This window comes from Metopolophium dirhodum, chromosome 1 (genome assembly GCF_019925205.1).
Source record: "Metopolophium dirhodum isolate CAU chromosome 1, ASM1992520v1, whole genome shotgun sequence".
In the NCBI taxonomy this organism is placed as follows: domain Eukaryota; kingdom Metazoa; phylum Arthropoda; class Insecta; order Hemiptera; family Aphididae; genus Metopolophium; species Metopolophium dirhodum.
In genome coordinates, this window is record NC_083560.1 from 65,280,600 (window position 1) to 65,306,667 (window position 26,068).

Here is a 26,068-nt window from a genome sequence, read left to right on the forward strand (position 1 = left end):
TGTTATTACCACATTATTAATATTTAATTACAAATATACCCTAAGTTTATATATAGGTACTTATCATTAAAAAAATAAATATATAATAAATCATTTTCAAACATTAACGATAATATTATTTTGTTTTACCTATATCAAGATATATATGAAATATTATGTTTGGTTCTTTTATAAGAATAGGTAGGCGTAGGACTATACCTGTACTTATACCTAGGTAGTATACTATTAATATACTTAATAATATCATAGGCTGTCTGACCGTCTTTGCTCATAATCGTTTTTCTTACTCAATGATATTATATCATTGAATTCACAATCCGTTACAGTGATCCACTTGTAACCTACTGTACCTTAGGGTGACACCCACTTGCCCACCTTTTTATTTTAATTTTATAATCTCTTAAATATTGTATCTATAAGTAAAACTTGTGAAAAACGACTCCTAATAATAATAATAATAATTATTATTATTAATATTTAAAATTCTTATCTATCTTTTTCCCAATGTAACATCAAATAATTTTTCAAGTAATGAAGAAAACACTGTAAGAAAAGTTACTAGATATTACAGGCCGTTACACACTTATTAATTTCGTATTCTACACTTAGAAATTTCGTACTATACACAATTTTAGTTTCTGCCCGGATGCATAGTTTACTGTACAGTAAATGTATTGAATAATAAAAGAAATGTATACAAAATCATCAATACAATGCGTCGTGGTGGTCAGTGCTTACATCTGAAATACAATATATAATATTATGTCTCATCCATATCGCGTTATTGTATGTTTCTCGAAATGTACAACGTTTGTATCCATTTCACCAAATGGAACCGCGGTTCCTCATCCACTTCACGTAATTACCAATCACACACCATGGATTATATTTCATGAAATGGATACCTAAACCGTCATCAACGGAACTTGTTCCGTCATTTAAATGTCCATATAAAAAAAATTAAAAAAATTAAATTTTAGATTCTGAGCGGATGAATGTATTGTTTTACAATTACGTGTTTAAAAAAAACATTTTTGGGGCCGTAACACTGCTTCGATTTTCTTCAACAGTATCTTGTTCAATAGGAAAGTGAATCTAGTTGGTGCTTCGGGAGGTTTCTCAATAGTTTTAAAAAGTGCTAGGATAAACAAAACAAAAATTAAGGAAAAACTCAATCTGTACGCAAAATTGGTTTTGGACCAAATCGACAAAATCGATTTTGATTTTTGGTGTAACTCTAAATAATAACTCACTTAATGTTTATAATAGCATTTTCTATACACGATAAACATTTTTATCCTTAGGCCACCCCCCCCCCCCCTGAAAATTGATAGTTGTGTAATTTATTTATATACAGGGCGATCCATTTAACCTAAGACTCTGTGTAAATATTAGGTACCATCATATGGTATATCATTAAATTCAATTTTAACACTAATCTAAAAAAAATCTTTAAATCTAAAAGAAAAAAACACATCATTGTAAATCAATACATTTTTCGCTCCAATGAGAATCTAAAATGAAAGTTTTTTAATTTTTGCTATATACATATGGACATCCAAATGACGGAACAAGTTCCGTTGATGACGGTTTAGGTATCAATTTCACGAAATATAATCTATATTGTGTAATTACGTGAAGCGGAAAAACCGTGGTTCCATTTCGTGAAATGTATACAATAACGCGATATGGATGCGACATAAATATATATATGATATTGCAGTAATAAAGTAAAAAAAAAGAAACCCCGTTCAACTCCCTGGATGACGCTGCACCATCTATTTTTCCCTCTCCAGGCCTTAATTCTCACTCATGACGGCTTCAACCATAGTGTAGAATTCGACCAACAGTGATTTAGCCCGGTACTGAACAACAGCTCTTGCGGGGTAGTGGTCGGGCGGTAGGTCTTCCTACCTAGGTCCACTCAGCAAGTCCAGACGGTCCGGGCTTCTGAGGGGTCTTCCGAAGAGCCTCTCCACGCCTGCTATATTGCCTTGATCCACCGCTGGCAAGCGTTGGTGGTGGGCTTGTCGGCGTTTTCTGGATGCTGACATAATAGTATATGTAGCAGCCACTCCTGGGCCACTCAATTCGTGAATTGTCTGGAATATCGACTATACGACTGACAACATAATATAATGATTTAATTTAAATTGAGTTCTTTATTAGTCATTTTCTTTTTATGTGTGTTATTAGCCACGGGCTGCCACTGGGAGTATACCTATCCTAGGTATTAGACAGGTCGGAGAAATAAACTGTTGAAACACTCTGTATATAATAATTTTTAACAATAAGGTGCCTTAAAATGTTATATAGTACTACAGTCAACCACATAAACGACGCTAATAAATTATTGTCGATATTCTAAAATACTATATGTTAAAACTTAAAAGGGTTCTTGGGGACGCCCGCGCCGTTTGCACCGCATTTAACTCAATCATATATTATAATATCCCATCCGCGTCCTCCCCATTTTGATTCCCTTCCGCCGCCCACGTTGTGCAGGGAAAATATTTGTTTCGACTGTACAATGCTCTACAGCTATGTGGCGATTGTCAATGACACGACTGTTGTACATGACGGTATATTGTAAATCGTATATTAAATATTATTCTACTATATAGACGACTTCTATTACGTACATCCTCGCGTACATCTGATTTTTCGTCGACACTTTTCTTCTTCAAATAAATTATTTTGCTGACGTAGTCCGTAGAATACTAGAATATGATTGATTGGACAATAGTCGATTATCATTTTATCTAGTCCATAGACTAAACGCAGCAACTATTAATATATCGACGGCTAAATAATTTAAGTAATATAACAAGAAAATGTCTTAAAGATTCTTAAAAGTTTAAAATATGATGCTGATATTATGCTCTATGAAAAATATCCTCTTATTAATATAATATTTATAATACTAAAGCACAAAATATGCATTCATATAATTTTTTGTTAGACGTAATTCTATTATTTAATTATATAAGTAAAATACGAGGTAAGATATTACATAATATTACCCTCGATATTATATTGGGTACCTATGTTATTAAGACGCTCGATGCCAATGTAATGTTGTCCACAAAAATATGCACTACGGAAATAAAGATCTTGATCTGTAGAATCAGCCGAATTTGATAATATATTTATTTTAAATTGATAGAGGGTAATATTCTATAGGCCGCATTGAACACCTACGTGAAACTGGCACTACAAAGTTGGCACAATAATCTAAAACCATTCCAACAAACTCTACTCGGACTTGTTGGACGTTGTTGGACAATTGTTGGAATTTGTTGGAAGCTACATTCAAAGTTATGAAATTTCAAAGTTTGTAGTGCCAACTACATGACCAGCACTACATATGAAAAAAAAAAACGCTGAAAACCGATCCAAAAATATACTTATACAGTTTTCAGACATTGTTGGACTTTTGTTTGACATCGACTAAAAAAATATTCTGAATTTAAACGGTGTTAAGTAATTATGTTTGGTTCATAAAAAAATGATATCTCAATTAAAAATTTTTAACTATTGTTATATTGAATTCTAGTGTCCAACAACTTTAAAAGTGGTCCAACAAACTTGTTAACACATCGTACAAGAAGAAAAATTACTCCAACAACTTTTCTAAGTTTTTAAATCACCATTTTCTTCTAGCACTACATTTTTCGTTTTTTCACCTAATATTCATAATAAAAATTTTTAACCATCGTTATATTGTAATCTAGTGTCCAACAACTTTGAAAAGTGGTCCAACAAACTTGTTTACACATCATAGAACCAGAAAATTCCTTCCAACAACTTTTCTAAGTTTTAAATCACCATTTCCTTCTAGCACTACAATTTTCATTTTACACTTATTATTCATATTGAAAATTTTTTTTTTGTATCCTTAAGTTTTGGTGTCCAACAGTTTTAAAAAGTGGTCTAACAAACTTGTTAACACATCATACAAGAAGAAAAATTACTCCAACAACTTTCCTAAGTTTTTAAATCACCATTTCCTTCTAGCACTACATTTTTCGTTTTTTCACCTAATATTCATAATAAAAGTTTTTGACCATCTTTATATTGAAATCTAGTGTCCAACAACTTCAAAAAGTGGTCCAACAATCTTGTTAACACATCATAGAACCAGAAAATTCCTTCCAACAACTTTCCTAAATTTTTAAATCACCATTTTCTTCTTGCACTACATTATTCCTTTTACACCCGTGCTGTTAGGATTGTTTCGGTCCCGCGGTGTCGGCTTAGTATAGGCTTATGTTATCGTTATTTAATTCGTTGGAAGCGTAACTGATGATCGTGTGGCTTGCCACAGTACGTGGGTAACGGCCACTGTGGTTGCTTTCGTATGGATGGCTGATGGGTCACCTGCATGGTTCGTGAATAGAGCATATCGCTAAAAGACGGTCTATGATATGTGAGGCGAGAGCTATAAATCCGGGATATAAGTGTTAATAAGGATTATCAACTAGTCAACGTCGGAACTGCTAAGCACAAATTTTCTAATAATTTTTATTAAACTTTTAGATAAGAATATTATCCTGTGCCTTAGTTGGTGATTTGTTCGATATTTTAGTGTTCATGCAAGATATGAGTATGTAAAATATCACAAATTCAAAATGATCATACCTCCCTTTTAAAATTAATATCTTAAATAAAAGCCATGTTTGAGCACAGATAATATTTCTAATATCTAAACTAACAGCACGTTATTAGAATTAGTTAAAAACATTTGCTATATCCTTCGTTTGTAAGACGGAGACAACAAATGCATGGGTATAGCGTGCTCAGGATGGCAATTGTTGGATATTCAGTCATTGCGTTATTTATACAGACTGGTGTTTATTTAGCATTATCGTATTGACGTATTCTAAATTTAGCGTATTAACACGGATTTATGATTGTAGATGGTGATTGTCTCATGTTATTTTTGTTTTATTATTAATTTCTTTCATTTCAATTATTTCTTTCGTTGCTTAAACATGTCTATTAAACAGCGTATAAATGAAATAATTGAATTATTAATAAAAATTAATTTTTTGAACCCAAATGGTTCAGTTCCTGCATGGTCATCTGATCTTTATAAACTAGCATCGAAAGAACTTAACAGGTAAGTTAATTAAATATGTAATTATAATATCTAGTTAATTTATTTAGTTTTAAATTATATAAAAGTATTACAAATATATAAAATTATTTTCCAGAAATACGAATTTCAAACCAATTAGTGCAGATTATTTATATACTATTATAAAAAATAATAGGTATAATATATTGACATGTTTGCAAAAAAATTTTTTGGGCAATGATAAATTACTTGAATTGGAACCAGCTATGCACCCGAAAGTCTGTAAGGTCAATGCAGAAGATGAAAATGCAGTTTTTACAATGGTACCTCAATTACCAAGTAAGTACTTACCTACAACCTTCATACCTATTTATTTAATTTTTATTCACATTAATGCTTATATTTTCTGTACAAATAAATTCTTTATCGTGTACTAATATATTTTCAATTTGAATTGATAATTTCTCAAAATGTTTGTTTTATATTTTTTTAATATTCAGTTAATTGTATTGGCTATAATTTATTATAATATATGTGTATACATGTATGTGTTACATGTGTACATAATAATTTCATTAACAATAATAACTACAATCCATATTTGTTTAGAATTTGTTTTGTTATATTTATATATTTTTTAGAGTTTTACTTACCGCTAGGAATTATAGAGCACGAGCTTCTAAAAACATGTACACTATATCATTATTGAATCATAATAATTATTTAGAGAATACCTATTTTATTGTTCTGATTTCGTTTTATTCAGATTTCTATACATAATATAACATAAATACGATTACAATATGATGTTACATTGTCTAACTAAAAATGAAGAATAATATTATAATATGAAAAAAACAATTATTTACTGTTACCTACCTATATATTATTATGTTTAGGAGTATATATTATGTTGTATGTTATTAATTATAATATATATTTATATATATATATCATATACCTATGTTTTGTCATGAAATGTTCTAATATATAAAACATAGTCTTGGACAATTCGTACAATACTATGTGTTATATGTATAGATATTTTTTGTAACGTATTTTATTTATATCTTAGCTAAGTAGGTAATAAATAATAATCACTGTTTCGTCTCCATCGAAGCATGATATTACAATGTCATTGTGTTTTCTGTCTTATTAATATAATTTTACAATCATAATTATTATTGACAGAATATTATGTACAAGTGTACAACCACGGGTGCCTTTAGTTTAATAATAATATGTTTCTATTCAGTGTTTTCAGTTTTACATTCTAAGAGAAGCGATGAATGTTATGGTTTTACATATGCTATTTTTTTTGAGAGTGTGTTTCTGTATATACATGTTCTCGGAACTAAGATTTTTGACGCTTGGGAAAAAAAATTATTATGCTTGGTTTTGAATGGTTGATGTTTTATGATATATGATTCAACAGTTTAATCATGATCTCAATTTTACTATGAGTATTAATTATGCGTATTAATAGAATTAACGTATTTAAAAACACGTCAATTAAAAAAAAAAATAACGATTTCCAATTTTTCAGATTTTGGTTTTGAATTTAATACCGGTTTTCAATTTTCTGTGGTTTCGATTTTAAATTTAATACCGCTATCCAATTTATCGTGTATAGAAAATGCAAATATAAACAACCAGTAAAAAATGCATGTATATACGTTCATTTGTTTTAAAGTTACACCAAAAACCAAAATTCGAATATGTCAAAAACCAATTTTGCGTAAAAATTCCTGTTTTTCCTTAATTTTTATATTGTTTTTCCTGTCGCTTTTTAAAACTATTGAAAATTTGAAAATTTGACCTCCCGAATGCACCAATTAGATTTACTTTCCCATCGAACAAGATACTGTTGAAGAAAATCGGAGCAGTTTTACTGCCCCGAACCGTGATGACAGACACAAAAATAAAAAACACATCATTGTAAAATCAATACATTCATCGCTCCGCTCAGAATCTAAAATTTGCTCTATAGGTCTAAACCACACCGTCAAAATATAGAGATTTTAACTTCTAAAATGATAAACACGTAATGTAACTTTCAAATAATTTTTTTTTATCTTAACAATAAAATGCAACACCTTAATTCATTTTTAACAAAACAATTAACATATTTTGGTCTCTCCTGAAAAATTGCATTGGTTACATGGGTTACATCACTTGGCCTTTCTACCGTCGAATTATACTTTATATAGACATGGTGTTGTGTATATTGCCCGCATATAATATACAGGGGGATCGCCGAGGGCGACGTCGAGTGCGTTGTGTCGGTCCAAACGTTCGCCGCTGCCATTTCCGCGCGACCGTCCATCGTACAATACTATATTATTATAGTTTACAAGCACCAGTGGTTTCGCTCTTCACATTTGTCATTTCGGTTTGAGTTCTGTGTCGTACAACAACAATATGCTCAATACTAAATAGGGCGCGTCTGCAGACACGATGACCTATTACGAAAAACATCGAACACAGTGTGTATCGCGTAAGTATATATTATCTATACGCATTCAATGCCACACGATTATTATATTGTTATCATGGAGATTAAAGGCAGTGTGTAATTTATGCAATTTAGACCAAAAAGTCTGACAACGTTTGGTTTCTTTACTAGCTGTTATGTTGGTAATTTTTATAATTGAAAGTGATGTAAGTATTAAGTATAACATTTTTTTGCAATATCAACTGTTATGAAATTACATATAACAATTGATTTTCGATCGAAACAAGACTTTTGACCAAACGACTTTTTTGTACTTAGGTATTCATTGTAAAAATGTTAGCCTCTCTCACATAATTGATTTCCTACTATATATAGGGTTATGCATAATCTAGTAAGAAATTTAAAGAATGGCTCGCAGTGACAACTTTTGGCGGTAGCTTTCTGGATGCTTTAATTTTGTTGATGAAGTAAACTATTTTACTAAGGCTGTATTTTTATTTTACAAATCTTCTTTACATTTACTTACTAATTACTACAGCTACAACAGTACAACTTACAATTATATAATATTTATATAAATAATGGTTTCGCGCGTTGACGGTGTATGTATGAGAGATATAGGAAGCGAGAGATAAGAGTTTGATGGAACTCATTTACTACATTCACTGGAAGAAAAACCACACAGTGTGATTATTATCTTGTCTGATACTTTTTTCTAATTAATATTGTTCGACAATTATTTTCTGCGTATACCCCGCGGTATACCTATACATAGGCTTACTTCAACCAAAGAAAATTTGAAAAAAACTTGTTTCTACGTTTCCTAAAAATCATGAGATAAGGTTTAAAAAATTTATATTAATAATTTAAAATTCAAACAGCTCATTTCTTTTGTATTTTTCGAATAGTTGGAATTATTTAATGTTTAACCTAATAAGTCTTATAGTCTAGGTTGTTAAGTATATATGATACATTATAATATTATAGTACAGGAGGGTATATATACGATGAAAAATATACTTTGAGATACTGTATTGCATTATATTCTCAATTTCTTATCGTAAATAAACTTATTAATTGATGTGGTGGAGATGCTGTCGACTAGTCCACGCCTGGTATATTCTTAATTAGATACTTTTTTTAGGCTTTTTGTACCCATATAGAGACGCGATGATACAAATACATAGGCAGATGTTTTCACGTAAATCTGAATATTCTATTGAATTGGACATCAATCTTGCAAAATTGAAAATATTCCACCCGGCCTATCAAAATATAATATTATTATTACATTACTTTAAGCCTTTTTGGACTTGTCTGTATTATACTGCGTAAGCAACAATATATCTACATAATCATTCGGATACTGGACTTTCAATGTTCGCTTCACGATAGTACGACATTACAACCGTGGTTTTGTGATGTGCCAGCAGTGGCAGTCGATAAAGGCGGACTGAGCCGCTCATCGCAGTTTTGTATTATTATACCATTGTTATTTACAGGGCGCGATCGAGTCGCCGCCGCAAACACAACTATACACGGCACGCGGTAAAAACACGACCACCAAACACTTGTAGTAGTTGTTACTTGTTATATTATAGTAATTGTTTGTACAATATTATTATTGTCGTCCAGCGGCGGTGGGTTTTACGCGCCTTTATTGTGCTTATGTCGACGACACCACAGACGACGACGAGATACACAGCTCGGTGACAATTCAATTAAACGGACACTTGAATTTGATGAAAAGAAAGCAACGCTGCGGCGGCGATTCCTCGTGCTCGCGCGTCATCGTCGTCCTAATCAGCCGCGAGTCGCGACAATAATTCCTACACGACACCATATTTTACTATAATGTTTTTATAAATCATAATTTTCAATTTTAATATTGTCGCGCATACAAAATATTCTTTACTAAATATTTAGGTTAGCTATACTGTGGCGCATTTAGTTACAAGAAAAATGAAATATCTACTCAGCGATCAAAATAATTTATGTGAGTATTTTTTTGTTGAGATAACTTATTGATCGCCCCCAAAAATAAAAAAACTTAATATTGTTGATGTGTTTTTTGTTTTTTTCAAAACTACGACAGTCGTCGATCACAACACAAGATTCTTTTTCATTATTAGAATTCTATAAAATATTACATGTAATTTATCATTAAATATGAAGTATACCTATAATATACTTCTATATTATTACTCAATACTATAATATTATGAGCAATGTCAATAGACAGTACTGATACTATTTATTTTGCCAAACATAAACAACGTGTATTGGCAGAGTACCTTTGCGGTTGACGTCGCGTTATTACAAAGTCAATTTTAGATTTTGTGCAGACCAATGGATGTTTTACAATGATTTGTGATTTTTAAACCAGAAAAAATACTTTAATCTCAAATGTTTAGGGTTTTGTAAAAAATTGGGCATAATTTGTGTTTGTGCGCTGGGTGGAGGGTTAAATGAGAAAATGACTAGTACTTTTCAAAATAATTTATGATAAAATGGGAATATTTACGCAAGACCATTTTTTTACATTGTACATCGTACACCGCCACTGATAATTTTAGTATTCACGTTAATCCAAATAAAGTAAAGGCAAAAATCAATAAATTTTATTTAAATTAATGATAATTTCATTTAATTCATCACCAAAAATAATAATTAAAAAAAATTAATTTCTTGTCTTTGTGTCACTGTGTCAGATAATATATTAGTCCACGGGCCGTCATTTGATGACTGTATATTAGAGTAATAGATATACTTGAAGAGAACGTCCCCGCAAAACGATCTTCCGGATAAAACGCGTCGTCGCCGATCGCGGTTTGTCGGTCGCTTAAAGTCGGGTTAAAAGTTCTCTCCACACACACACATACACACTCGAGCAATGTCCTCGCATCCGTGACGACACTCACGCACACGAATCAGCTTGTTTTTGGAGAGGGTGGTAGGGGTGATGTGGGTGTGGGTGTGTGTGTGTGTACACAGATGAGCCGCCGGCACGCACACGCACGCACGTGCCGCATGAATAGAGACTTGATGAAAGAAACAATGAAGAGGATTTCGGTATCAATTTGGCCGGCCATCAGATTTAACCCCTTTTGTGTGAAAAAGTCCCCTTTACGCGCGCGACTATTAACCCGCCGCCTACACGCGCACATAATAATAATAATATATACTGTTATGTACACAGTATCGGCCGAAAACACTGCTTCCAGCAGCACTCGTCGTAGTCGGCTCTTTTTTTTCTGTTTTCATTGTGTCGGTTTTATATTGGATTTGCGACGGGGCCCGTGTACTGCTATACAGTCTGCAACCAACAACCTATACGTATATATTTTATATATATATTACATAATACTATGTAATATATCCAATGTCCATGTATTGCACATGGTACAACACATGCCGAAAACGCCAAAACGGCTCATGTTCGCGAGTATACTTACGCAAACGTGGTTTGATGTTGTGGAAGGGATTGGACACTACATTCACTTTTTTTTGTTATTCTACAATAATATATATAATATTAATTTTGATTTATCTTATTTTTTAGTCTTGTGGATATGGAATATATATCTACTATACAGTAAATGCTATAGAATTCTAAACTTGAGTGTACTGCAGACTAAAACATTTTTTTCACACAGAACCTGCTTGGGTGGATTAATTCTCACATTCGAGTAGCTAATGCACCTTGTAGTGCACACACGCATGAGGTCGTCGGTACACACGAAGCGTGAAGTGAATCCCAATATATTATATATAGACGAGCGAAAAAAAACGATGAACCGATTTTACTCAGACCTAACTAAATCTTGACCATTTTTGGATTATCTGGTCTTGCCAAAAAAATTAAATATTTTGTTTGGATGATTGTTTTTTGAAAATCTGACGTATACCCCTTTCGGGATTCGGACGACATAAACAGGATAATAGTTGATGGGTGCTCTAGCTCTCATGTGATTGATCACACTCGCATCAAACGTTCTTATGTATTATTATGTTGTCATCTTCGTACGATTTCAAACTGTCTTGTTATCTTTACATTGTGTATTATTAGTTCCATATATTTCTACGCCGATGCGACTGACTGACAGTTTACGATTATCGCGTGCTTTGAAATATGTCCAAATAAATGTTTATAATTATTTTTTACCGAGAATTTATTTACATTTGTATAAGCAGAATTTTTCGATAAAATAAAATTTCCTTGCATTGTAATATGTGTTAATGATTGAATATTGCATTTTTAGCTGGCGTAATTCAATGACGGATCAGCTTTAATATATTTATATAATATAATAGTATCTATATAACAAACAATTTATTGTCCACCGTAAAATTTGATTTTTTTAAGTGAAATTAAATATGTATTGTTTAAAATTCTTTTTTTTCGTAGCCATCCGTACATGTGTAGCATGTTGTACTTTATTAATTTATATTTAAATACTCGGAGGGTTTTTGATTATATTATTCCCAAAACTAACATCGTCAATTCACCTGAACGTAATAATTGTTAACCATCGATCGGAATATTACAGCACCTATTCATAGTTGTAATTATAACACTCTTATCCGTGTGATTATTTAAGTGTCACAATAGATTGCGACTGTTTTGAATAACAATATTTAAGTGTCAGAAATCAGACTAAAAATACAACTACAATGCATGCAATGAAAATATACAGATGCGAGTAGGCAGACACTTTATTTAAGAGTCTTGGAGGGCCCGTGAATGTGATTATTAGGAGGGTCTACTAAGTATTTCGTCACCCTCTCGACACCCTATACGCGTCATTTTACTCCCTTTTTTTATTCATTCTATTTTCATTTTTCCGTACATAATACCAACCGATCAACAACACGTGTAACTCGTTTCAGATTTCCTTCCAATGTCTGATTTGTGGTGTTATAAAACGTTTAAAGAAACGTTTATTATACATTGTATTCACTATAAAGTCAATTGGGTGACGAGTAGAGTCTTAAACACTAATTGATAAGCTACATCTTGACGTCATGATGCATTTAGTGCAGCTTCAGGTTGCATACTGCCATACTACATATAGTTAGATGCTTTAACGTAGTCTTACATATAATTATAATACATAATTTAAATAATTGGACATAATTCTATAACTCTAAAACAATTTATTGTTTGGTTTATTTATATATTATATTATTTTCTAATCACGTCGTACCTATTAGCTTAAACTAGATTGAAAATTCAGTTGATTAGTTAAAGTTAGCATATTCGAAACATTTTTATTAAGACAATTGGCTAAAGAGTCTTCAATAAGGATAAGGATATAAGAATATACTACATATTATTAAAATAATTAATAAGCTAAATGTTTTTAAGTTGTGTCCATTCGAATTCTTTTGGGTTTGTGATCGCATAGAAACTGAAGTGAACCGAACTTTTCTGATTAAGTTAACGTAAAAAATATATTCTAATAGACGTGTAGACTGCTGCTATTGTTGTTAATAAACGCGGTACATTACCCTTTATTGTATTCCTATTATCTGCATCATCCGGAGTATTGTATTTACAAAATATCATTGTGTCATGCTGTCATCGCTACCTCGTTCACATTTTAAAAATTTGTTTTGTGCATCCCACACGTTTGTATTCTGAAATGTCTTGTTTGCGATCTATATATTTAAATATTCATATACAAATTAAAGCTATGATATTAAGTATATATATATAAAGAATGATGGATGCGTGGAAAGTTACTCTTTGAATTGTATACCATGTGATTGTATACAATGTGTAAGCGAATTAAATCGCATATAATAGTTTTTATAAAATATTTACAAGCTCGTACAACATTATAGTTTATGAATTTATTACGGTATTGATCTGATACAAAAAATATTATTATCATTTTTGGATTTTGAGTGGAGCGATAAACCGCAAACTGGCCCTAAGTGTACCGTGTTATAAAACAATTAGATTATATTAATATTGTATTATATTATTATAATTTATGTTTTGCGTTCACGAATCACGATTAACGGCATGATAAATAATCAAACGCAATCCATTTGTACTAACTCTGCAGACGAGGTTTAAAAGCTTACTAAAAAAAATGTAGCACGTGCCGAAGGGATATATAAGTGACGTCCGCATCGTGGTTTGTGCAGCAGTGTATGTGGATTATATTAGTCTCTGATAATGAAATATATTATATTTACGAGATATTTGATTATGTATACATACTTCATACCTATAACGTTGGAATTTTAAATAGCATATTAACATTTTATTTTTGATCTACAAAGACCAATTTGTAAACCTATATAATATATAAAGAGAATAAGAGATAATGTGTGGCGTGTGCGTATATACATAGATACGTATAGTATATAATTATGGGTATAATTTATTATAATTAAATATAAACGTGTATAATATAGAATGAAAGTTAACATTTTGATTTTTACTAAAAAATATGAAGATTATTTACAAATTGAAAAAATAAGAAAAAAAATATTGAAAGTTATATATTATTTAAGTAAATTAGAGGTTGTTGTTAATATATTATACGCATGAATACAAACTACCTGATAGATGTAATTATATAGTAATGTACTAATGTATAGCGCATATATTTACTTCAACTTGATCGACTTAATGTTTTTAATCTAATTGTTTAGGTCCTAAACTTTAGAATATCACGCGCTCGAATTTGTTTTGGGTGACGGGAAGAAGTATCATCGGGATTAGTATTATTGAAAGAAAGATTTTAGATAAATGGATTAAGGCGATTAATTTTTTATATGGTGTTAGGGTGAACAATTTTAGAGTAAAGAGAAACGTCAAACGATATTAATATATAATATAACAATAGGAACGTTACAATATTATTATGCTTATATATGTGTGTATATATGACTGATTTATAAATTAATCACCTAATGTACCTATATGTAACGTAATTTTAAAATGTATCTGCTGACGACATTTTTATGGTGTCTAGTGGGAATTGAACAAATTCATTATACGTTTGGTATATATTATGTACAGTACCTATAGGTGAATGGTTTTTAAATTTTCATAGTTATTTCGAAGTGTACCTTATTTGTAATATAAGTACATTTTTGTTTTGAAAGTTAATAAACGCATTTTGTTAGTATATACACCTAATTTGATGAACAATCATATAATAATATAGGTATAGAAAACAAGAATTAAATTAAGAACAAAAAATGAATACAAATAGGTATTATAAATATAAAAAGAGAAAAATAGAGAGCTGCAGTCTGCAATTGACCGCAAGGTTGTGTACTCACGGGATGCACTACTGTATAGAGCTTTTTGAAACTTTTTGAAATCACGGAACACCAAACAATAATATATTTTTTATGCAGAACCCCTATGAAAATTAATATTATAATAAATAATCAAAAAAATAGGGTAGAACTTATGAGTAAAAGAACCGCTATTCAGGTTATCCACAGAACCCCAGAGGAACACAGTTTAAGAACCATTGTAGTATGGGCTTCATGCGATTGTGCGAATTACCTTTATACCCACAAAATAAAAGTAATGTATTTGGGCGAGTTTCTTATATAATGTGTTTGAGCGAGTATGATACAATATAAAAGATAAAAAACTGGGTAGGTGGATGTCGCTCTGCTGTACAGTATAGGTTAAAAGTGGGTATTATTATTAATAGGTATGTCCAAATTTGAATTAAAAATGTTTGTAAAAAATAACTGTGCAGTTTATATATTTTCTAGTTTTTTTTAGTTATACAGTATGCTAATATTATGATAATCTATGGTTTAAATTTTCAATCCTTAGCTATACATTATGATCTCCCAAATGCACCAACTATATAGATTCACTTTCCCATAGAACAAGATAGGTACTGTTGAAGACAGTCGAAGCAGTTCTACTGCTCCAAATGATGTAATGACAGACACAAAAAAAACTTATTTCCTCTTCGTTTTCCATTTTCATAAAGTATTTATAATACCTATATTGTTTCATGCTGGGAACATTTTAGTATTCTGAATGATATAATATATATTCTACATGAAAATATCTGATGGTATACCTAAAAATAAATCATAATAAAAAATGTTTAACAAAACAATTCCAAAACTTGTAAGTGGCTACATATTATATTATAATTTATAATCTATATATATATGGTTACAAAATTGAATCGTTGCAGACCGTTGTACAACGACAGACAAAATTAACATATAGAACAACACAGTAATAATAATATATAATATATATATAGGTATCTGGTATATACCCTATATTATTTAAGTACCTATATAAGGTATATATTTTTTTTGAAAAATCGATGACACTTGAATTTAATTTATTTCTTGCAGGTTATATACCTACAACATTGACATGTTTAGGTCTGTCTATTCGCAGCTGCCTATAATACGTATAAAATAAAACCTCGCGCACTATTGCAGCACGCACACACATACTTGTTGCGTGTCAGTTGCATCACCATCATCATATTATATAGTTAGCCGGAAAAACACGTCGGCGGCGGCGACTGCCGGTGACTGCTACGACGTCGGCGGCTGACGAACGGACCAATGGGAAAGTGGCTGGCGGTCGATAAGAGGCGGGAACGGTGGCGGTACGCCATTGGCGGGGCGCCGCGGACAACCGCCGGCGCCGCCGTTGGAACCGCCGCCGTGTGCCGCCGCGTGTGCTGCACACGCATTTCGGACACCGTGACGCGCGGCCCACTGCAGCTGCTGATCGGCCGTGCATGCATTTACTGTCTTCTCAGCGGCAACCCGTCCGCCCGTTTCGCCGGCACTCTTCACGCGCTGCACCGTCACCACAGAATCTCACTGCCACCAGCCGGACGACTCAGCTGTTCACGGCCGGTGCAGGTCATGAGCAACGGCAAGACCACCACGCCACCGGCCACTGCGGCCAATGCGGCCGCCGCAGCAGCAGCGGCTGCAGCAGCCGCGGCCGCGATGCTGCTGCACCAGCACCAGTCGCCGGCGCTGAACCAGCATCACGCCGCGGCGGCCGCTGCCGCAGCCGCGGCCTATCACCAGCACCAACAGCAGCAGCACCAACACTTGCAGCAGCACCTGCAGCACCGAGCTCAACACGAACAACAAATGCACCATCATCACCAACAGCAGCAACAGCAACAGCAGCACCAACAGCAACAGCAGCAGCACCAGCAACAGCACGGCGGTACGGCCACGACTGTGGCGGCGGCCGTCCAGGAAGCTGCAGCAGTTGTCCAACAACAGCAGCAGCAGCAGCAGCACATCAAGCGGCCCATGAACGCGTTCATGGTGTGGTCCAGGGGACAGCGGCGCAAGATGGCCCAGGAAAACCCGAAGATGCACAACTCCGAGATCAGCAAGCGGCTGGGAGCCGAGTGGAAGCTCCTTACCGAACCCCAGAAACGGCCGTTCATCGACGAAGCCAAACGGTTGAGGTAACTTATATATATTTTATATTTTTTATTATATACATATTATGGTTTTAGTGTTGATTGCGTTGTCTTCATCATAATCATCATCTTCGTGTACTATGTATTAGTATTATTATTTTATCGTCGACCGTACCTTTTATTAATTGTTATTAATAATATTATATAATAAGACGATGATGATTATGACGATGATGACGGTCTTTATGATAGTGTAGAAAAATGTCACATCAAAATCGTAGTTTACATTTATTATTAGGAAGGACCGTTTTTTGCGTGCCTCGAATCTTTCTCGAAAATCGCGAGTCCAACGATTCCTTTCCCCGCGTGAAATTAGAATTCTGTATGAGAATTTAATAACAGTATAGTAAACATTATCGATATTTTGTTTTTAATGAATAAGTACATAATAAAGCGATTGACGTATTTATTTGTAGTTCGTTTGTTTGTGCTATATTCAACGGCGCTTTTTAAAAAGTCGAAATTATTATAAAATATATGTATAATGTATATAATATATATTATATGCTCGTAACCTCGAATAAGCAGTGTACCTAAAGTTCGAATTTACTCTATGATGATTAAAGCTTATAAGGATTATATATATATGACTTAAAATTCATAAATTGTATCGAATATAGTATACATTTATTGAATTTTAACTATACCTATATATGGATTATTAATTTTTTTTTTAAGAATAAATATGGCCAAAAAAATTAATCATGGACATAATGGTTGCATTATTTACGTTTGAGTATGATTAATTTTTACTTAATGTTTTCATTGTAAAGTTTTACTTACTTAAACATCAATATTTCTTAATCTCTATTCTTTATTACTATTGGTAAATACTGCAACGAATGTTTATATTTTTAAATTTATGAAGTTTAATAGTTATAACATAGGTACTTTAATTATATTTTATAAATTATAATCATCATAGTCCGTATAATGCCAACATTGCGTCAAAGCATACGATTTTTGTTCGTTTGGAGTTTTATACCATATAATACATATTATTATATATTAAACATGCACACTAACCGTGTGGACAGAACCTTTGATTATTCACTTTACGAAAAAATAAAGATAGCTTTTAAGCTAATTTTTAATTTTAGAGCTTCTAATCCTATCAATGTAAGCACACTTGACATTTATACTCTTACTTGTAAATTATATATTTAGTTTATTTAATATTATTATCCCTGTACGGGGTTAATTTCGATCATGACATCGACTGGCACATTTTGTTGCGATACTATCTATATTATAATACTTCAAGCCGGGACGAAAACAATATAAGGCCTGGTCTTTAAAAAAATACACAATAAAATTGCGATACTATTATAGTATGATATAACTGCTGAAAAGTTGTGGCGGTATTATTATATTATTTAAGACGTGCAGAGCGTAATATTATTATAATATTATATTGTAATGGAGGTACGACACACGGTCGCCGACTACTTTATAGATGCGATCCGGCAATAAAGTTTCTTCTACTAATACTGAGTATATTATACTTAGGTAGCATAACCTATATATTATATGTGTGTAAACACGATATTACTACGAAAGCGCGTAAAAAGTTAATCCTTGTCGCGTTGTCGTGTCACGGTTGTTGAACAAAATATTATAATAATGTTACGATCGGTTCGTCATCGGACCATAATATTGAACATAATAATAATATAACAGCAGTGTGCACTGTGCAGCGTATTATTCTGTGTGTCTGTGTGTGTGACATTTTGAAGCTGGCTCGTGTTTTATTCTCTTCGAATCACGTAATCATACGTACCAAATAATAATATTCACGTATATCATAATGATTCAATCCAACAACTATAGTTAGTGCACGGCAATTAAAACTATTTGACGATTGAGAGGAGGTTTTGTGAGCGTGAGAGTAGGTACACGTACAAATGCGTAGTACAATTATTATTATTAATAGTATGTATTTCGTATAATATTATAATATTATTATTATAAACGATTTCGTGTTAATTCTAAAAGCAGTTTTTCAGCGAATTCGACGTCGCGTGCCATATTATCTTACATGCGCGTTCCGGATTTCGAACGCGAAATAATTCCAAAAGACCCTCGGTGACTTATTTTTTTTCATACTTCAGCTAAACTCATTAACTCTCCGTGTATTTGATTAATCAGACTAGAGTGTAATTAAATTGGTCGTCGTTTTCGATAAATCTGCAACCCTGATAAACTTTATTAAAACCTAACCCCGCGAGAGATGTAATAATATCATTCGCGTCTGTATATTCGCAGAAACGTCGCCGGGTGAGTCATTTTTGTTTTGAAAGTCAACCAAAACACCGTCACCGTACAACTGCGTGTAATATATCGCTGTCTGTTTGTTTTTTTTGCAACGACGACTATTTTCATTTGTCTGTGGCCTGTGCTCGGGATATCCGTCATCGTCTCGCGATATCGCCGGGCATGTAGAGAAATACGACGTACATTTTGTATATTAAATAATATAGGTTTATCTTTGAATCTAGGCATATTAATAAATTATATTAAGTTTTTTTAAGTTAAATAAGTTACATTTTATATTGTTAATTTTATGCATGAATTTGATATATTATGATTTAAATATTATAATCTTATATCAAAGGTTTTTTTTCGGAACCTAAAAATTAGAATAATAATTTAATAATATACTACGGGTTGTGGACCAATAACATATAAAACTAGATATTAGCTCCGACTACACGATATCACGGAAGTTGAGCGGAAGTGTGTGCCTTTATAGGTTATTCAAATGTTTAAAATATATTACAACCGATAACAGATTTAATTTATTCTTTTCATTTTTGGAATCTAATCAATTATTATTTATCATCATATCTTATCAGTTTTAATATCTGGTAATTATTGCCCTATACTCTATATAGGCTATTGACTTCAACGCTCTGATTAAAACAAGACGTAGTCGGCTATCTATAGGTACTCTATTGTTGTTTTATATGTCTATGGTAGTGAAACACTATAGAAAAACTATTACATTTTATAGTAGAACGTAATATATTGGATCCTATATAAGTATATAACTCATAAGATGACAAGACGTATACTATAAAATACTTCCAGTCTTGCACATTTCAATCATATTTTTTATAATATAATTTACTATTATTCACGCGTATTTAGATAGTCAAGCTGTGTACAAACACGTTAATATATATTCCTACGAATTAACCAAAAAGCGTACATCCCATATCGATATTATTATGTAAACAATCTCATAGAATAGATATAAGTATTATAAACATGTGTGAAGAAATCAAGTTTTTTTTTTGAGGGGGGACACTTAATGAATTTAAAAACGTTTAACAAAATGTTTAAGACTTAAAACGTTGGCAAACTGCAGTGTTTCATCAACAAGGAATAATTGAACACATATATTATAAATACTATAATATAGGATATTCAAAATGATTCATTCGGTTTCAAACGGTTATATATTTTAAGTTTTTTGATTTAGAATGATAATTGATACCTACATTAAAATATTAAATACAATAATAGAATTTAAATTTAGTTTGTACGTGGTACTTATAAATGTTCTATATGACTTCCCTTGTTTATAGAATAACATCTTAATTTTTATCGATAATCAAATTCATCTCAAACTCGCACCATTAAAATATTCGTTGAAATTGTGTCAACCGATTTCTTAGTTCCTCGTGTGGTTGATACCTTGAAGGAAATAGTGTACGCACACATTACACAGTATCTTTAGTATAACTCCAAAAGAATTATTCACTTGGAGTTAGATCGGGTGATTTAGGAGCCCTCCTGTAGTTCCCAAGCAATCGGAGCTTTACTTCCAAATAATTTCGGTTAATGCGGGTGTTTGAAAAAAATATCAGACTGTTTATATTGGTTTCAGGTGTTGGATTTTTTAAGGGGTTTTTAGGGGTGTGGCGAGTTGTGGAGTGTTTGGACGCATTACACTTAAATCAACAGATGAATCATTTTGAATAACTCTGCTGTATAATATTAGTAATAATAATATAATGGTAGGTATATATGGAGTTGATTTGACGGGTCAGTAAAAATGTGATAAATTCGGTTAAAATTCATAATTATGAATTCTAAACGTTGCACCTTATACAAATGATATACGTGCAATTGTTTTAATTAAATTTAGAACTGTTATTAGTCATTGTACATTTTATAAATCAAGTCGATGACATTTTCTAATTGCGATGAACAACCTGTAGACGCATGCATGCGCATATATTATATACAATACCAACGCGTCGTTAAGTCTATATAATAATAATACGGCGGTAACACGACGAGAAGAGTAGGTATGTTTGCTATTGTACACCGGAGCTCAGGTACGTTCTCGAATATATATAGCGTGTTAGTGTTATACGTCGATGTGTGTCGTGTTTGTATATATACTATTATACTTAGGTATGATATATATGAATATGTGTATACGTGCATGGTGTATAGAATAATGTACATATTTCGTCCCAGATGACTATTATTATTGTTGTGCGCAGACATCAAAGTTTACGAAACGTCGTGTGTGTGTGTTTGTGATTGATTTTCGGTTACGGACTATTTGAAATCATTAAGAATAATCGGCGGCAACAGTGTACGCAATACGTATAAAACACACACATATATATATATATTGCACGAGCGTGCGTGTGTGCCGAGAAATAGTAGGTAGAGGTAGACGGAGGCAGAGGATGAAGAAGAAAAATTAAATAAATGAATAAAAGCGATTTATCACAATTACCGAACTATTGTACCGAGACCGCGATCGGTTCTAACGTTTGACCGAGTCTGTTGTCCGTAGAAGGTACCGTTGTTGTATATATATTCACTAACATACACATATACACACGAGTTGTGAGTACACGTCATTATGTTATTATTTTTTATTGTGTGCACACGCGATTGTCGCGAGAACGGGGTTTTTTTTAAATCATTATTATTTTGTTTTGTTTTCATCCATCAGGTGGTATTCTGCGTGGCGTAGGTACGATATGTTTAGGTTTTATTGCCGTACCATAATATTATCTATAACTGGTATACGACGCATGTCCTATATTGTCGTGTCGTTCAAAAATTGAGTTAGGGCCAAGTAGATTATGGTTAGAGAATTATACCATGATTATAATGGCCAATACATTATAAAATGCATACGACACGGCGATAGACGACGTGGCTGTGAACCCGGCAACATTGGATGCAGCTGATCGGTGGTGCGTTGCGTGGGTGAATGGTGTCCGTTCTTATCATATAACTACATAGTACCTATTATTTCTCTTTATGACAAGTGACAATACATGGTATTACTGACATATCACATATAATTATATAGATAACTAATTAGTTTTTATTTTTCTAACTTAAATATGACACCTGCTATTGCATGATAATAATTAAACTATTGTTGACAAGTGTTGTTAAAATTTGTCAATCATATAATAATATAACATAATATTATATCCATAAAGAACTTTCAACTTCTTTCGCGATCGCGTTGTCACATAATTTTCATATTTAATTTTTTTTTTTTTTTAAATTAACCAGAAATATAATAATATATCTGTAGAATCTATTCACAAAAATCATAACTACATTAATATTTGTAATTTGTAAATGAACACGAAGGAATTAAATAGGTACCTGCAATAATAGAACACTTTAGGTGTAATTTCTTTTTTAAATTTTTATGCTAAGTTAATATTTTATACTAGAGATGTTCCGGGTACCCGGCAATTACTCGATGGCCGAGTACTCGATATCATATTTAAGACTCAGCCCTTACTCGGTACTCGGCGTTTTACTAAATTTTTACTCAACTCATCCAATGGCAAACGCTGATAATCTATAAATATATGCAAACCAATTAATATAACGGGAAAAATCTAAAATTCTAGGGTAATAAATTATAATTTATTTTGGTACATATTGGAATAACTGAACCGATTTACAATAGCCAGTTGATTATTAACAAATCATGTTTTTCTTCTACGAATTACAAAAATAAATCTCGTGTTTACTGTCTAATGTTTATAGGTATATAGTTGATACTTGGTACTTTGATAGTAGTATAATACCCATTTTGTATTTACATTTCTACTCGGCCTATACTTAATACCAGGTTAGTGTTAAAATTTTTACTCGGCCTATACTCTATACCCGGTTAGTACTATGAATTTTACTCGGCCAATACTCGATACCCGGTTGGTATAACAAATTTTACTCGGCCAGTACTCGGTACCCGGTGTAATACCAGATTTTCTACTCAGAACATCTCTATATTTATACATTCAAAATTTGATGGAAAACTTCCAGCGCTGATAGTGAGGAGTAGGCTTACTCATGTACAAACAATTTTTTTCGGCATAGGATTCGAGAACATCTGAGTTAAGTACTCGCTGAGCATATAAGGCGATGTGGACTTGGTATAGTTTAAATGAACGATAAAATATTATTTCGTATTATTTTCGTATTATTCGCAGACAAAATATGCGTATTTAGTAACATATTAGATATTTAAATTAGTTTATTATATGGTGCTTCGTTATCTATTTTTTTTTATATCTGTGATGTACATTAAATAACCATTTATTTCTAATCATTTGTGTAAAATAAAAGATTATTATTTATATATATAACATCTTATACACCGATTATATTCCATCTATAGCGTATGAACTCTATAGAGCAGGGGTCGGAAACTTTTTCGATGTCAAGGGTAAAAAAAAAAATAGAAAATGGTTCACGATCACAATTTGAATATGCCTTATTTTATTTTAAACAACAATGTACTATCTTATCAAATCTAGCTTATTTAAGTTCATAACTGTTAAATTTATTAATTTAACAAAGTATTTACAAACAAACAACGTTTTGATCTACAGATTCCAGTCCATATTTTCTTAGTTCGGGATTTGTATACTAATTATAAATTGTAGTCAAATAAAATTACTATGATGGCCACATGCGGCTCCACGTTACCGACCTCTGCTCTAGAGCATCATACTTGCGTATTCATTATACATATTATACAATTTACAATGCTATATTATAATAATATTCGAGCTGTGCAAAACCCTCCCCTCGGGAACAGTGATTTATTTAAATAACATAACTCTGTAAATGTAAGAACCGGAAGAACCGTATATAATTTACAGCTCGTTAGTAATAGCTATACGATGGATATTGCTCATTCCACGACAGATTAAAATTAAGTTGGGGATTTATATAGTGATATATTATTATTTTTCACGCGGGAAAATGTTAAAACGTTCGATTTTACGGACAGTTTTTTTTTATGATTTCTTGTTTTTTGCTTTAAATATTTACAGTTTTTATTTAGGTACAAAATTCCTACGATCAGATAATTGAGGACTTTTTTATCCTCGTGGTAATATTATACACGCTCGCAACTATAATTTTCAATACATTTTGTTACCGTATGTATTATTGAAATCGTTTACTTCATTCGATAAATAACTAAATAATGCAAATTGTTATTGTTTTATTCTTTGTTTTCATATTGCCGCGAGTAATGAACAGAATCAGTAAATAAAGGTCATTGTTGGGTTGTGTTTTATTACAACAAATTGAGGTTGGAAAATAAATCGACAAAGCATATAATGTTACTTCCTATTAAAATTATGTACAGTAGGACTAGTAGGTCATTGTGTTTATGAATTAAATAATTTTGTGTCCTGCTATAAAACAAATATGACTAAGTCAATTAAATTTTTCAAACAAATAAATAAAGATAATAATGGTTTTAAAAATATTTATAATATGAATTAAGTTAAATGAATGTTGCTGGGTGATTATTAATTCAGTTTTGATTATTTCCGATTAGATTTATAAGTATGATTATACACTTATAATAAACGATTGTATTGCCTATGAAATAATAAAACATTTTTTTTTAAACATAATGCAAAAGCGGCAAAACAAATTATTATATAAATTCTAAAAATTAATAAAGTAATTATAAAAATAATAATTTAATTATCAGTCATTGAAATGTATTGATTTAGAAACAAATATAATATACTAAACAGTAAACATTACTAAAAAACGATTTTATTCTTTTTTCTTAAAAAATCTGGTTGAAATTGTTTTATTTTTACCAATTTTTTTTTACATTTCTGTTTGTGTAGGTTTTCTTTGAACAATTGTCATTTAAAATAATTATTAATTGAACTAAATAGGTTTTATTAATTGAACAAGTATTGAACTTCGAATATTAATATAGAATTGTTTTTATTATATACATTGTACAAGGTCTCACTTGTGGAAATTCAGCTAAGTGGTGACAACTGACAATTGTGAGTGTACCTCTATTCTGCAGAAGGAGAATGATAAACAAGTAAAAAATGAAATATTATTTTCTTTGGCAATATCCAAAAAATAGACGGCAGTGGTCTCTTATGTGGACGATCTCGGATATGTTACCTATGTCCAGTGTTCGGACTTATCTAGATGAATATCTAGATAATTATTTGTTCATCTTTTATCTTATTTAGATAAATAGTTACAAGGTATCTAAACGTTCATCTTAGAAAATTTTTTTACTCATCTAAATAAATTCATCTAGATACATTTTTTATTGATAAAAATCGCGAAATTGTACAAACGCATTTAAATATTTATACAGATTCTCAAACCAAGTTTATGGTTTATAAATAATGTAATTATTTTTATTTATATCATCATTATTATTATTATGTTCCTAGTGCCCAACTAAAATATACCTAAATTTAAAACCCATTTAAAAAAAAATTGTATCTTTTTTTATCTAGATAAAAAAGTATTTATCTTTATCTTTAACTAGATAAATATGAGTAAAGTTATCTTTTATCTCTATCTAGATACATTAGAGTTGCATTATATTTATTTTTATCTAGATAAAAAACTACTAGGTACTGGGTTGTCAATGGTCACTATATAAGCAGGGGTGGGCAAAATACTCTTGAAATTGTATTTAATTTAAATACTAAATACTATAAATACATACATTTTCATCGAATAAATAATAGATATAATATATAATAGATT

The 26,068-nt window shown here is 31.6% G+C and overlaps 1 protein-coding gene across 4 annotated transcripts in view; it reads left to right on the forward strand.

The window, feature by feature from the left end:
* The window catches only part of LOC132935509 (transcription factor SOX-5-like), a 40,276-nt gene that overhangs the window by 4,351 nt on the left and 9,857 nt on the right, over positions 1-26,068 (forward strand). For 2 of the 4 annotated variants that reach the window (XM_061002083.1, XM_061002085.1), the window contains one exon: positions 15,900-16,993. In XM_061002083.1, the coding sequence (XP_060858066.1) occupies positions 16,119-16,993 (875 nt within the window). In that variant the 5' untranslated portion in view covers positions 15,900-16,118. Of the gene's footprint in view, positions 1-5,390; positions 5,420-7,445; positions 7,578-15,899; positions 16,994-26,068 lie in introns of those variants that run through there. The other 2 variants (XM_061002087.1, XM_061002086.1) reach the window with 2 other exon arrangements.